Source organism: Sceloporus occidentalis, unplaced genomic scaffold (assembly GCF_023333645.1).
Source record: "Sceloporus occidentalis isolate IW3139 unplaced genomic scaffold, rSceOcc1.0.p SCAF_5, whole genome shotgun sequence".
Lineage (NCBI taxonomy): Eukaryota > Metazoa > Chordata > Lepidosauria > Squamata > Phrynosomatidae > Sceloporus > Sceloporus occidentalis.
Window position 1 is genome coordinate 57290858 of NW_028316985.1, and position 15208 is coordinate 57306065.

Genomic DNA, 15208 nt, shown 5'->3' on the forward strand with positions numbered 1-15208 from the left:
ATTTGAACTTAGAGGGAATAATACTAACAATGGTGGCTAGTGATATCAGTAGGTGATACTGAAAGTGGTACTGGGTTTGAATAATAATTCTTGTGAAGTGGAAATCAATAGAAATTCAACATATTTTGCTTAAAATAATTATAACAATTACTGTATTGATATGGTATTAGTACATATGCACAAGTGCACATACAATAATTTAATATGCAAGTGTGTATGTATACACATGCATGAAAGATGGCTGATCCAAGCAACTCAGTAAATCTCACTTGACTCATACCATCCAATGGTCCTGATTTTGCAGGGACAGATGGAATGAATCCTCTATTGTCCTTTTTAAAATTATTATTCTTATTATTATTTCTGGCTGTTTCTAAAATGTCCCAGTTTCTGTTTCCTCCAGTTCTTATTTGACCTTAGCTTGCTTCAGTTGCTACAAGCTGAGTTCAAAGTGTGAAAGTATGCACTCAGGTAACTCCATGGGAAGAACAAGAGAAGGAGAGGGCAGAGCACTGCCCCTCCCAATAAACTCAGGCATAAATGTAAACTGCTGCAGCCTCTCCTAGTTTGTGTGTTCCTCCGTTTCAATAACTTTGGCCACCTTGTACACACTCCGATGTTGCTTGATCACACATGCCCTGGTTTTCATCAAAATATTGGAGGGAATATTGACTAGGAAGGTACCATTAAAATCCCTTCTTGTTAAAACATAATTGTTGCGTCTTTGATGCATGGTTTTCATCCTAGGCAGAACATATCTGCAAAATTAGAGGCTGCCTTTGACTTGCACATTGGATACTATCCACAAGGGCTCCTGAGGTGATGAACAAATAAAAACCAATGAAAACAATACAGAAATTAAAATATTTTTAGAACACATTAAAATGCTCTTTAAAAACTCAAAAAGCAGTCTAAAAACAATCCTAGGATCCAGTTTTAAAACAGCTAAAACAGCAGTTTCAAACATTGAATGCGATGTGGAACAGCACTGTTTTGGCTTTGTAGGTCTACACCAGCACCTTGGATTGAGTTCTGAAACAAACTGGAGGCCATTGTAGTTCTTGTAGGATGGGTATTATATGGCCTTTAAAATGCACACCTGACATTAGTCTGCCTGCTGCATTTTACACTAGCTGTAGCTTCCAAACATTTGTCAAGCCAACATAGAGCACATTACAGTAGTCTAATTGGAAGGTAACCAAGGCATGACTCTAACTAGCTAGCTAGATCTACTTTCTGTAAGAAAGGGCACAGCTGGCACACTAGGCAAAGCTGGGCAAAGGCACTCCTGGCCATCAAAGCAACTGGGCTTTCAGGAGCAACACTGGGTCTAAGAGTACCCCCAAGCTACAAATCTGATATTTCAGAGGGAGTGCAACTCCACACAGAACAGGCTGCAATCCTATTCCAAGTTAATGTTCATATTGACCAGCAGCACTTCTCTCTTGTCTAGATTAAGTCTCACTGACAAAAGAGACTGCCCAAAATGCCAGCTTTGGGGTGACGTGGGGGCGTGGTGTATGCACAGCGCATACCCTGACACTGACCCCAAGCCGGTGTCATGCTGCCCTGCTGACCACATAGCAAGAGGCATCACGGCATTTCTGTGGTGTAGCAGTTAAATGCACCATGCCACGCAAATGCTGAAAAGCCATGGCAGCAGCAAGGGCGCCTTTTTTCTGCTCCCAAATGGAGCGTCATTTTGCCACTCTTTTTTTGGGCTGGAAAAACTTCAGATCAGGGCTGCAGCATGCAGTTTCCATGGCCCCAGTCCGGCATTCAAAGGGGTGGTGTCACACCACCCCTTTACAGCCATCTGTTTCGACCCTCAGTCTGTTCACCCACATCCAGTCCTACACTATATTCAGATAATGATTCAGTGTGACCACAGGCTCCTTGGCATTCATTGTAAAACAGAGCTACAGCTGAGTATCATCAGCATACAGATAAAACCCAACTCCAAAGCTAAGATACTGGAATCTTAAGAGAAAGGCATGGAACAATACAGGTTCAGATGGACTGATTTTTAGATGATGAATTTGGCATTAAGTATGCAGTTTTTGACCTTCCAACCATGCCCCCATTTCAAAAGACATCTTAAAACTGGCTGTGCTTTCAGTGAATTATTGCATATACATCTTGAAATGGGGGGGGGGGGGGAGGCTATTGCTACACTGTAATCAACTGTACTCTGTCTCTCCCTTTCTTTCTGTAGAAATCACCATTTGGCATATACTTTATGAGGTTCCAAAGAGTTTTGCTCAGAGATAATAATATATATCAAATTTATTTAAGTGCTGCAGATTCATTTTAAAATTCTGCTCTGGAAAACAGAGTAAAAAGTATTAGGAAGAAGTTGTCTGTCAGAATTTGAGTTCCAGATAGATCCTTGGAACTAACTGAAATTAAGCAGGAAGAGTATTGTCCTACTATTTCTCCTAGATGTCTGCTATAGGAAGTGTGTATGTGTGTGTGCGTATATGTGTTTGTGAAAGAGAGGGAGGAAGAGAGAGAGAGAGGTAAAAATATTAAATGATAATATTCTTAATTGCTTGATAGGGGTTCTAACATGATACAACCCCTTGTAAGTTAAGTTAACAAGAATGGCATCTTCAATATTAAGTGCCTTCTTTGGTGAGCATGTTTGCTTGGATAGTAAATTGGCCTGTGCATATAAATGTATCCATTGTTGTTCTTCTTTGCCATTAGTTCATTGTGTATACATTGAACCTTAAGAGACAAGTGAAGGGTTTAACTAGTAAATAATGTACAGAGTACTGGTTACAACAGGGAAACCCGCTAAATTATAGATTATTCCCCTCCCATAGATGAATTTCTTTCCTTCTGGATCTAAAATCCTAATAGGTTATTGAGATTCAATACATTTTAATTTACACTAACGTGGTCTGATCTTTTGTTTATCTTTAGTCATTAAGCAATTTTTATCACCTCGTTTCTTAGGCTGTATTTTCACTGCAGAAATAGTCCAGTTTGCCTCCACTTTAACTGTCATGGCTCAGTGCTATGGAATTCTGGAAACTGTAGTTCTGTGAAACATTTAAGCCTTCTCTGTCAGAGAGATGTGGTGCCACAATAAACTATAAATCCCATAATTCCATAGCATTGAGCCATGGCAGTTAAAGCATTGAGAAACTAGATTATTTCTGGAGTGTAGATGCAGCCACAATAGGACTTGTGTGGTGTAATGGTTTGAGTGCTGGACTATGACTCTGGAGAACAATTTTCAGTGTCTCACTCCCTGCAATGCTATACATTTGGGGACTGAAGGAAGATTTCATTTGGGGACACAAGTATTATTGGGGAGGGGACATGCCCTCATTTCCCACCCCTTAGCTGCACTCCTGCCTTGAATTCAAAGGAAAATTTAAAATCCCAGGCATAGTTTTTATCCTGTCTGCTAGTGTATCAAATCTCAGTTGATGTAGTGTCAGATCTATGTAGAAAAGAATTATAATTTAAGATTTCTTTCAGTGCTTCTTGCCTGGTTTCTATATCTTCCCCTTTTCAACTGAGAGATAATGCTATTCCTCTTTTTCTGCTTTATCTCTGAATGAAAATACTTTTTGCACCGAGTCTATCTTGCAAAAGAACAAGGGCACATCTTTTCTTGTAGAATGAAGTTTCTGGTCTGTGTCCTTGAATGTTTAGGCCACAAACCTATTTCTATGTAAGGATTGTGTGACTCTTTGAATAAAATATCCTGCTTCTAAGTAAACAACAACAAATAAAATCACCCCTCCCATTCCTGCAAAAATGGGAAATCACCATATTCAAGCCTCATTGACTTCAATGGCATCATGCGCCTGTGGGTGCATGCTCCATTTTGTCCCCCTCCGTTTGCCACCTGCCAACAGGCTAGGAACGCAGACTCCAAGGCTGTGAAAACATAGGAGCAACTGTATATGCCGAAACAGAACAAAAACCATACAGTATTACTAGGAGCTCTTCAGACCAGCACTTTGGGCCTACATATAACAGTACACCAAGACAATTGTGGCAACAAAGAAACAGAAAGTTGATAAATTAAATAAGGGCCCAAAAAATCTAAAGGCACCAGATCCTGTCAGATCTTAGAAACTAAGCAGGATTAGCTCAGATTAGTACTTGGATGGGAGACCACCAATGAGCATCAGGTGTTATAGGCTATATTTCAGAGGAAGGAACTGGCAAAACAACCTTGTATTATTCCTTGCCATTTAAAACAAACTGTGAAATTCATGAGGTTACTGTAATTTGACAAGTGATTTGAAGGCACACAAGTGCACAGAAACCGTGGAGCACAGCAGGACATGTTTGGTATAGTATCTGAATTTAAGAAGGACAAGATGAGAAGAATAAGGACACATTTCTACAAACAATCAGAGAAAAGGCCTGGAGGTCTTGAGGTTCTTTGTATTCTTGCTGTACTGTCACTTTGGATTTCCTGGTTTCAGATGTGGTGACAGCTGTGTGGTTCAATAGGTGAAGTCCACAAGTTCTCTTCTAATTGACACATTGCAACAGAAACACGGGATACACTTGTGGATCCTTCTCCCCCCTGTTTTCAAAAGTAGTTGAATCAATTCAAACATATTTTGGTCCAAATACCGCTCCATGAAGGAAAGAATACATTCACAAAGCAGCACCCTTGTTCTTTTCATTGTAACTCTAATTTAAAATCATTGTTGTCAGTATCGTCGTCGTTGTTGTTGTCGGTGTCATTCTCATCATTGTCATTCCATCAAGGAACAAAGCAATGCAAATGTGATGAACAAGGTGGAAAAGGTCGTAACATCCAATTAGCGTTATGAAAGTGTCGTATGGGGGAGCAGAGAAGCCTGTGCATTTGAAGGATTACTTCTGTCATGTCATGCTTACTTTTTTACTACCCAATGCCTCTCTTTCATTGACAGAAAAGTGTATGGTGTGCTACCTCTGCATATGAATATAAGTAAATATCACAGTGAGCTATGGATCAGATTATTACATTACCTCCCTTTCGTACACTGGTGTTATAGCTGTATTTAGAAGCAAACTTAAAATTTATAGCCTTATCTTTCCCTTGTTCTCTCAGAAGTAAGTGCTGCAGATTTAAATAGGACTCACTCCCACATAAGAGTGTACAGGGCCCCATTCCCACTGGCTTATAATGCAGATCAGGACATAATCATGGGTGCATCATTTCCATTTGAGCATGCATTCAATCCACATTGCTCCGATATTGTTCCCATTGGAATTCAAATCTGAATCGTTTTATCCTGAAAAACCCTAATTATTGATCGATAAACCGGTTTAAAAAAAAACAACGGCTTTTTAGCAAGTTTTCCTGTGCCTCCTGAGTCTGATTCGGGGCAAATGAATGGGAACAAAAGGGTGTCTGATTTGGGAACTTGGGGGTGGGAGGAGAAGTGCTCAAGGGGCTGACCTGGGGGGTGTCACCCGCTTGTTCTCTTTCCTGCATTGCCGGCACCATTATCTTCTGTTCACATAGCCTTTCCCCCAGTGGATTGGGAAGCAGGGTAAGGCGATCACGCTACATTGAGCTCCAAACACAGTAAACACATTACTCCCCCTGCAACCTCCCCCCTGCTCCACATTCATAGACCAATGTGTGAGGAGAGCCATTGAACATCATTTTAAACTATTATTTTTTCTTTCTTTTTTTCTTTTTTTGCCTCTGCCTGAGCACCTGAGCAGCAGATGGGCTTTGCATTACATGCCTGCTTGATCGCCCCCCCCCCCCCCCCCAGACAGCACAGGGATTTGGGACAAATAGAGGCTCCTCTTCTCTTTTTCCCAGAGGGAGTCTGGGGAGACACAGAAGAGCCTGGACGCAAAGGGGTTTGGGGCAAATAGAGGCTTCTGTTCTCTCTTTCCCAGAGGGAGCCTGGGGAGACACACAGAAGAGCCTGGATGCAAAGGGGTTTAGGGTGAATAGAGGCTCCTCTTCTCTCTTCCAGAGGGAGCCAGGGGAGACACAGAAGAGCCTGGATGCAAAGGGATTTGAGGGGAATAGAGGCTCCCTTTTCCCTTTCCCAGAGGGGAAAAGCACCTAAGCATCTGATTGGCTGTGATGTCAAGCACTTAGGCACTTGATTGCAGCTGCTTTTAAAAAAAGAAGTCCCGGAAGGGCAATGGGAACGGGGAGCAAAAAAACCCGCTTCAAATTACCACCGGGAAAATACCAATGGGAACGAAAACAGGGGTAAAAAAACCCAGGTCTGTTTGCACCCATTTTTAATGGGAATGATGGGTCAGATCGAGTCAGAATCGCAGCAAAATAAGCCACTTTTTTGCCCAGTGGGAATGGGGCCCAGGATTGCAAGCTTAACCAGAGGAATTATAAATGCTTCCCTTGAGTAGCTCTAGTAAACAAACAGTTGTGCTTGTTCATTCAGCGTAAATGAAAAGCATTATAGAAGAAGCTAACAAAATAAGGATTTAATTAATCTGGTTTATGAGAAAGAGTGTCAGGGACACCTAGACTCAATTTCTTTGTAATACCAAACCTGTTAGAGAAAATAAATAATGCAAACTTGTCAAATGCAGTTCGTATGTGCAGCTTATTTCTTCCCAAGTATGGTGCATAAGAATTTGTACTTTGTTATAGATTGTTTATTTAATTTATTTGCTTAAACAAGCCCAAGAAAGTATATAGTACAATCCTAAAGGAGACTACTCAAAAGAAAATCCCACTGTCTAGTGGAGCTTATTACTTAGTAAACATGTTTAGGAATCCAGGTTTAGGGCCTAGATCAAAATAACTATTCCATTCATTGCACATGCCTAATGGGGGCTTTTCATCTATGTTGCTCAAAGAGTTTTCCCCCATGTATTATTATCATCTCTACAGTCACAGACATGTAATTGAACAGACAAGGGCACATGCATAGATAACATGTACAAGGCTTCTGCAGAAGTAAATCCTGTCTTGATTGTTTGGGAATAAAATCATCTGAATTCAAAAGGGCATGCATCAGAAGAGAAACTATTAAGACCGAAAATGTTAGCAGATTTCAGGGTTGGGAACTGTGTAGCTGCTGTGTAACTCCCATCAGTCTTAGCCACCATAGGCAATTGGTGAGGAAGGCTGGAAATTTAAACTCCAAAACAGCTGGAGAGCCACACAACTCTTATTCCTGATTTAGATGTTGGCAAAATCCTTCATATGGAGGCACATTATCAAATTAGTATTCAACATGGATACTGCAGTTTAAAACAAATGGGATTTCAACAATTTCAAAGTGCTAAAATTCAAAGGTCTAGAACAGAATGCATTTTGGTTTAGAAAATACTATGAAGAAATCATTGTCCAAATGAATTATACGCAGGGAGATACTTTTATTTTACCAAATGCCTTGTATTCCAAATCCAGATTGTAAATTCTTTGGGTCACAGTCACAAACAGACTAAAGCACACTTAAACCCACTGGTCACAGTAGGCTTAAGTACATTTAGCTCTACGCTGGGTTGTGGCCGTAAGGTATAAGGTTTTTTTGCAAGCTTGGCACAAGGGAACCAATGGCTGATTTGGTTCTCAGAGCAAATCGACTTTCTTCTTCTTACAGCTTAAAGATGGTATTTTTAACACAAAAATTAGTTGTTAGCCTTTAAGGCCTTACACAATACTGCCAGTGTGGTGCTGTGGTTTGAACATTGGACTACTACTCTGGAAATCAGGGTTCAAATCCCTACTCTGCCATGGAAACCCATTAACCATGGACAAGTCATACTCTCTCAGCCTCAGATGAAGACAAAGGTACACTTCTTCTGAACAAATCTTGCACACAAAAACCCAAGATAGCGTCACCTCAGGATCACCATAGGTCAGAAACTACTTGGAAGTACACATACAAATTCCTTGCAGCAAAGAGTCCTGTGGCACCTTAAAGCTAACACATTTATTACAAAATACTTGTCTATGGACCAGAATCCTCTGGGCTGTTCGACAGTGGAACAAACTCCCTCGGAGTGTAGTGGAGTCTCCTTCCTTGGAGGTCTTCAAGCAGAGGCTGAATGGCCATCTGTCGGGGATGCTTTGATTGGGATTTCCTGCATGGCAGGGGGTTGGACTGGATGGCCCTTGTGGTCTCTTCCAACTCTATGATTCTATGATTCTATGATTTATCACATGTAATTGCCACCATTCAGTAAAGAAATATTTTATCAGCTTACGTTGTCATTTGCTGAATGAAATGGTATTGAAATGGCAGAACATGCAAGCTTTTCTAGTACTAGAAAAGCTAGTATGTGTTCTTTTTAAAAAACAAACAATCAAATATTAGTCTCTTTGATATTATTTAAAGGTTTTACATTGATAATTATTTTATTTCAACAGAGGAATTCAAGGGCTCAACAATAGTGGAATTAATGAAGAAAGAAGGCACCACTTTGGGGCTTACAGTGTCTGGTGGAATTGACAAGGATGGAAAACCAAGAGTGTCTAACCTTCGTCAAGGAGGAATTGCTGCTAGGTAAACATTTCCCAAGCCGAACAACACAACATAATGTGGTAACTTATGCAGAGCTAAATAAATTAATTGATAAGAGTCAGTCAATTCCTATAAGTTGGTTTATCCGTTCAGAAACAAATAGGTTTTGTTGTTGTTGTTGTTGAGTGGGATGAATTTGAAATTACTATGATATGTTCTAAGGTCATCTGAAGATAAATGATTTCCTATGAATCCTTTTAACAAATGATAATTAGCAGTGAGAAATATTTCATAGCTTATAATATGCAGGCATATTTTTTCCCCAAAAACGTGTTTAATGACTGTATAGAACATGTCCTGCTACCAATAGGCTAAAACAAAAACAAATAATGCAAATAATTGGAAAGTTATAAAATAGATTGTGTGGATCAGGGCTAAAATAACCTTTCTGCCTCTAACAGCTCAAAGACTGCATTTCTAATGCAAAAGACAGTTGTCAGTTTTTTAAGGCATAGAGCCAGTATGGTGTAGTAGATGGAGCATGATACTTTTTCTTCACTTAAGTAGAAATTTTTCCTACATGTGATCCAGCAGGTTCATTGAGTCCCAATTTGAAGGGGAAAAAATCAGTTTTTAAATGGTTGAGGTGATGCTGTCTCTTAACACTAAATCTTCCCAAATGGGGAGAGCCCATAGCTCAGCTTGCATCTACACTACAGAATTAATGCAGTTTGGCACCACATTATCAGCCATGGCTCAATGCTGTGGAATTCTGGTGTTTGTCATTTTGTGAGATACTTACACTACATATTTTGTACTTGAATATTTTTTGAGATATCCAGCTACAACTACAACTAGTGCCACAACAAACTAAATATTCCAGTTAAAATGATGTCAAACTGCATTAATTCTGCACTGTGGCAGGAACCTAAGTCACAGATAAATACAGAAAGACCCTATTTCAGTCTCCAGCGTTTCCAAGTAAGAAGATCTCAGGTAGTCAGTGATGCGGGTGATTCCTAATATCCTAGAGAATTGCTGTGAGTTAGAGTAGACAGTACTATGTTAGGTGAACACACAGTTTGAGCTGGTAACATACATCTAGCTATGCTCCATTTCCTGGGGGGGGGGGGGGGGGCAGGGCCCTGTCCACATTTTTCTGTCATTTTCCATAATACCCAATGTGCACTGGTGATGCTGTATAGATACATAATGATCCAGCACAATATCTTGTTGTCATTAAGAAAAGTGGCCTTATTTTATCTGACAAAAATTGTACCAGTCTTTCTACATTTGAAAATAAGGTCACTTGCTTACTAAGTATAGCTTCACTGAAAGAAAGATGTGTGTTGCAGAAGTGACCAACTCGATGTGGGAGACTACATCAAATCTGTGAATGGAATCAATCTAACTAAGTTTCGCCATGATGAAATCATTAGTTTGCTCAAGAATGTTGGTGAGCGGGTTGTCTTGGAAGTGGAGTATGAACTGCCACCAGTTGGTAAGTAATGAATTATAAACTAATAAGTAAGTTTGTAAAATGTCTTTATGTTAGTAAGCTTCATGAGGAAGTTAAAATATTACTAGTCATCCAGTATTAAAACTGTAGTGCCAAATTGTAGCTTGGTACACAATTGTGAATTGAGTTTGAACCGAAGATTTGGAATGAACCCCAAGGACTGTTTTGTCCAAAGGCCTGCCAATGCAGTAATCTATTGCTAAAGCACCCCTAAGAGTTCATTAAGGAGAAGTCACCTTAAAGCCTTCAGGTGCTGAAAAGGGAATCTTCCTTCCTTATTCTCTTCATATAGCCCACTATTTCTGGGAGGATTTCATCCTGCCCCCACATGGACCATGGACCACTTGACTGTTTAATGTCAGTGAAGAACCTTTGGTTATCAAGCTGGTTTTTCCCACATTACAACATTATCATTAAAGCCATATTGTGCTCTTCTTATATGAATAAATGGTAGACATTCACTTATATGAAAGCATGTAAGAGCCTATATTTGGAGACACCAGGGAGAGAAGCTCATCCTTCCCCTCATGATCTCAGTGTCTCAGATGAATTATAGGATTTTTTTTCTCCTTCAATTTTCCCTGGTTTACTTTGTATTGTGTTTACTGAATTTGTAGAATTAAATGAAGTCAAATTGAAACCGTGGTGTACCCTATTTGCATTGTATTCTACTTTTTCAAACAAAGACCTCTGTTGGCTTCTGTTTCTTGATCATACTACCACACACATACCGTAATTTAACAAACACATACAGTGGTATCTGCTGGAGTTTGGTTCCAGGAATCTTCGTGAATACCAAAATCCATGGATGCTCAATGGCATAGTAAAATTGTGTTCCGTATAAAATAGTAAAACCCTGCAAGAGTTGCTTTTTAAAATGTATATATTGTTTTAATATTTTCAGTCTGGGATGGTTCAATCCACAGATAAAGAATCTTTGGATATGGAGGGTTGACTGTATATACACATACAGCATTATACTATATTTTAAAACATTTAAGACTTTGAAATGAGTAAATAACAGCACTTTAGGGTTAACAAGAGTAGAACTCAGAGATAAATTGAAATGTGTGGGCTTGGATCTGGTCTGAGTGTTTGGTGAAGCCAACTTGAGATAAAAGATGTAATACCTTTAAAAATGTCTAGGAGAGAAATAAAATAAATAGGTGACATATTCTCTTATAGTACCCTTGTCAGTAGCCCAATAAAAAAGTTGATTGTAATGTAGAAAAAACAACAAAGACTCCAACTGGTGTAAGTCATCAGCCATCACTTGAGTCAAGCATAACCCCAAAAGTGAAGGATAGCTTTGGTCTTTATCTGGCTGAAAGATTTTCTTGCAGCATGGACATCGAGAGGATTGTAGAGAACTAGAGAAACACAGATTTTTTTATGTTGAGTTGCAGCAGATGTCTCAGTAAATACCGTAGTAAAGTTTGAGCAGGGAAAGAATGGGTTTCTACTGTAGCTGTGTGCCTCCCTACAACAAAGAAAACAGCAGCTGTTTCCAAAATCCCTTACTAAAAGTATGTGTGAACAGAAATCAGAAAAAAGGGGGAAGGTGAATAATCCTGCCTCACCAGCTACCCTCAGCATGATTTTATTTTATTTACTTTAATTATTGTATTTTATTTTTAAAAAGCATAGATCTGTAAGTCTGGCCACCAAAATGGAAATCATAAGGCAGACAGAAACCAGTGAAAGAAAAATATCATCCCAGAATGCACTTTGGAAAAAATCTTTCAAATGGTCTCTAAAGAGTTCAAAATGTTTGTCTTTACTTATATAAGGATTCCCTGACCTGGTTGTTTCATTTCACATGTGCATTTTGTGAGTTTGGAATGAAAACTTTGCTGAAACTTGTTGAACGGCCCTTCTTTTTTGTGAAATGCGAACCTATCCCTATTATTTCCATGTTATTTATGCCTCTGAAACCAAAGTCTGCAACATGTCTGCTTCATTAAGTGAGGTATACTTATATATGTTACTGATCTGATAATGTGCAAAAGAGGACAAAGCTGTATGTTTATTGCTCTATGTCAAACATTCTGACATTCCAGCCTTAAGATTACATAAGGGGAATGTTGATGTAGGTTACCTGTAGCAATACTGCTATCCATGAATTTGGAAGCTTAGGTGACCAAGCTGATGGATTCTAGGGAATTCCTAACAAATACAGGCTACCTGACAAATGCAACTGGATTTGAAAATGCCTCAAATAAGGTGCTGGAGTGAAGGAACCAGACCTGTTTCAATGGATAACTTTATCTCTTATATTTTTCAGTCTATCCAGCTGTAAGAATTAAAGGCACAACCTGGCACACAGATTCTGAAAGCAGTGGTGCAAATGCATGTCACTGTGTGTTAAATTACAAATTTAATTAAATCTATTTTGTTTTAGGTACTGATGGTTAAATTAAATTTGTGTGTTTATTAAGACTGCCAAACTGCAATGCTCTATTTATGATGTTATTTGGTGGCTGCTGTGAATAATTAAGCTTTGAGATCTGAATTAGGGGATTTTTGATTAGCTAAATCAACTGAGCATTAAGCAAACTTAATAGATTAAACATATTTATTTTGTATCAAACAACTCTGTTTGCTCTGTTATATTATGTTCAATATATGTGTGATTTTTGTCCACTGAATTGAAAAATGAGTTTGTCACGCTACATTACAGTTACAACCATAACCATTCATGTAAGTTTTCAGAAATTCTGACCTTGTACTAGTGTCGTGGTTAATGATACTGAATGATGGGGTTTTATAATGCCTGCAGCACCAGCTGGGAAGAGAGTGGATGGTAGGGGCTGTAACCACACACATATAGATCTTGGGTTAAAGGATGGGGGAAATTATTTAATTTTTTTAATTGCAAGTTTTGGACTCCTGCCACCAGGCTGGGAGATTACAAGTTCTAGTCACAATTTTACTGGCCTTTCATAAGTATGGTGTGGCATAGGATGAGGATCCAGACACTTGCCACCCATCTGTTGGCCAGTTTGCCATCCCAGTCCAACTGCTGGGATTACTGTTGGGAGTGAAATGAAGGCCTCAGATGGACCCATCCCACCACATTGTTTGGTAGGCAACTGTGTCAAGCCACTGAGATAGATTATCATTTCCCCCCGATCCCTGAACACTTTATGGAAGAGGCAGGCAACTGTATGTAAGGGGTCTGGGGGCCAGTTTTCTCTTTCCCAAGTCTCCACCAACTTGCACCCCCCAACAGTGCACCAAATGTCTTAAGCTTTGTTGGAGATCTTCCCAAATGACAACTGGAAGTAATGTAAAATGGCAAATGAAAGTAATGTTCCAGTACATTTGGGGGAATCTCCTTGAGGTTTTTGGACAAAAACTGCTTGAAAATCACATGAGGTGTGTGAGGGAATATGCAAGACTGATGAGGGCTTTAGAGGCAGAAAAATTGGGGTCCATGGCCACATTTTGTCCACTCCAGTCTTTTGGGAATGGCCTTTAGGAGGCAAGATGCCTCTTTCATAGCATTCTTCCAAATGCATTGAGGCCTGTGTCTTCAGCACCTCAACAGAGAATCCTCAGAATATGCGCTGCTCCCAGCTAAATCTGCTTCAGTTGGAGGTAGCCCAACCCGCCAGGCTTAAACGTCCTTACTTCTTAGCTAGTAGTCAAAAGACATTTTCATAGTACCAACTAGTAAGCTGCTATGGAATCTATTCCAAGTTTTAAGCCAAAGTTTAAAGGAACTATCTGAGATGCTAGATCTATTTGAGGGCAAGGGTCAGGTTTGGTTAGCTCCTTACATTTCAGACTAAAACCAGGATCAGATTCACAATCTCACTAACATGGAAACAAATAACCATCAGGACTTTCCAATCCCATTTAAATCCAAGAGCAAAAAGTTAATAGTCCCATTTGGTCTCAGCTGATGACCAGTTTTTAGGAAGAGTGGGTGGAATGTTGTGACATACAGTGTAAAAATGGGAGAGGGAGACTCTCTCTTAAAGCCTCAGACTTCACCACCCCCAACTTGGATGGCCAACTTCTTATGTGTCCAGGTAACACTGGGAAATACAGGTGTTGGCAGGAGAGGGGGCATAGCTCAGTAGTAGAACACATGCTTTCTATACTGAAAGTTCCAGATTTAATTCCTGATATCTCCAGGTAAGGCTGGAAAAGACTCCTACCTGGAGAGCCACTGCCACTATCAATAAACAATACTGCCACTATGAATAAACAATACTGATCTAAATACAGGCTGGGTATCATTTATGCAAAATTCCAAAATACTCCAACATCCAAAATTGTCTACATGGATGGTTGAGATAGTGACAGCTTTGCTTTCTGATGGTTTTTTGTTTCATGTACAACATTGTTAAAATATTGTGTATAAAATTACCTCCAGACTATGTTTATAAGGTGTATACAAAGCATAAATGAATTTCATGTTTAGATTTGGATTCCATCTCCGAGCATTATGTATATGTAAATATCCCAAAAATAAAAAACAAAAACCCCCAAACATTTCTAGTCCCAAGCATTTTGAATAAGGGCGACTCAGCCTATATAGACCTAGGCATGAGACAGCTTCCAGTGTTCCCTCCACAATTTGAAAGCAGCAAAACTCCCTCCACTGCCCTCACTCATAGAGCAGGATGAAATAAGATGGCACCTTAGGTATAGGCAGTCTGGCTAATCAAACCTTAATCATTCATAGGAACACATGGAGAAACCATGCTTTCAAAGAGAGGGGGGCAAGATTCTTTGTTTGTGACTCAGGCCTTAAGCAATCTTGATTCCCTTATGGCTCACTAACACCTTCATAGTTTTTAAAATAAGATTATGCCATTGTTTAGATTCAGAGTGTGTAGATAGTTGTGGTTATCTGTTGAAATCAGAGTAGGTCTTCTTACAGAAAAGTAATTGTATTAATGTCTGATTATTCCTGTAATTTAGGTGTAAGAATTTCATGTTTCCTGAAAGTTGTAAATAATTGATTTTATTGTAAAATTTATGGTAAATATTAATTTTGTTGTTATGTTAAAAACATTTTATCTTTCAGCTGTTCAAGGTTCAGGTGTCATTTTTAGAACAGTAGAAGTCACTTTACATAAAGAAGGAAACACTTTTGGATTTGTAATAAGAGGTAAGTTCCCCATTCATATTGGTTCTCAAAGTTTTTAGGCTAATCTCCCTTTCTACGCTTAAACTGCTTTTGCGTCCTCCTCCCCCCCCCCCCCCCGGCACCAACAACTGTTACAGCAGAGCTGTAGATCAG

General features: G+C 39.4%; 1 protein-coding gene across 11 annotated transcripts in view; it reads left to right on the top strand.

The window, feature by feature from the left end:
• Nucleotides 1–15208, top strand: part of GRIP1 (glutamate receptor interacting protein 1) — a 435209-nt gene that overhangs the window by 333188 nt on the left and 86813 nt on the right. For all 11 annotated transcript variants that reach the window (XM_089524169.1, XM_089524177.1, XM_089524166.1 and 8 more), the window contains 3 exons: nt 8339–8474; nt 9788–9933; nt 14993–15076. In XM_089524169.1, coding sequence (XP_089380295.1) covers nt 8339–8474; nt 9788–9933; nt 14993–15076 — 366 coding nt within the window. The remainder of the gene's footprint in view (nt 1–8338; nt 8475–9787; nt 9934–14992; nt 15077–15208) is intronic.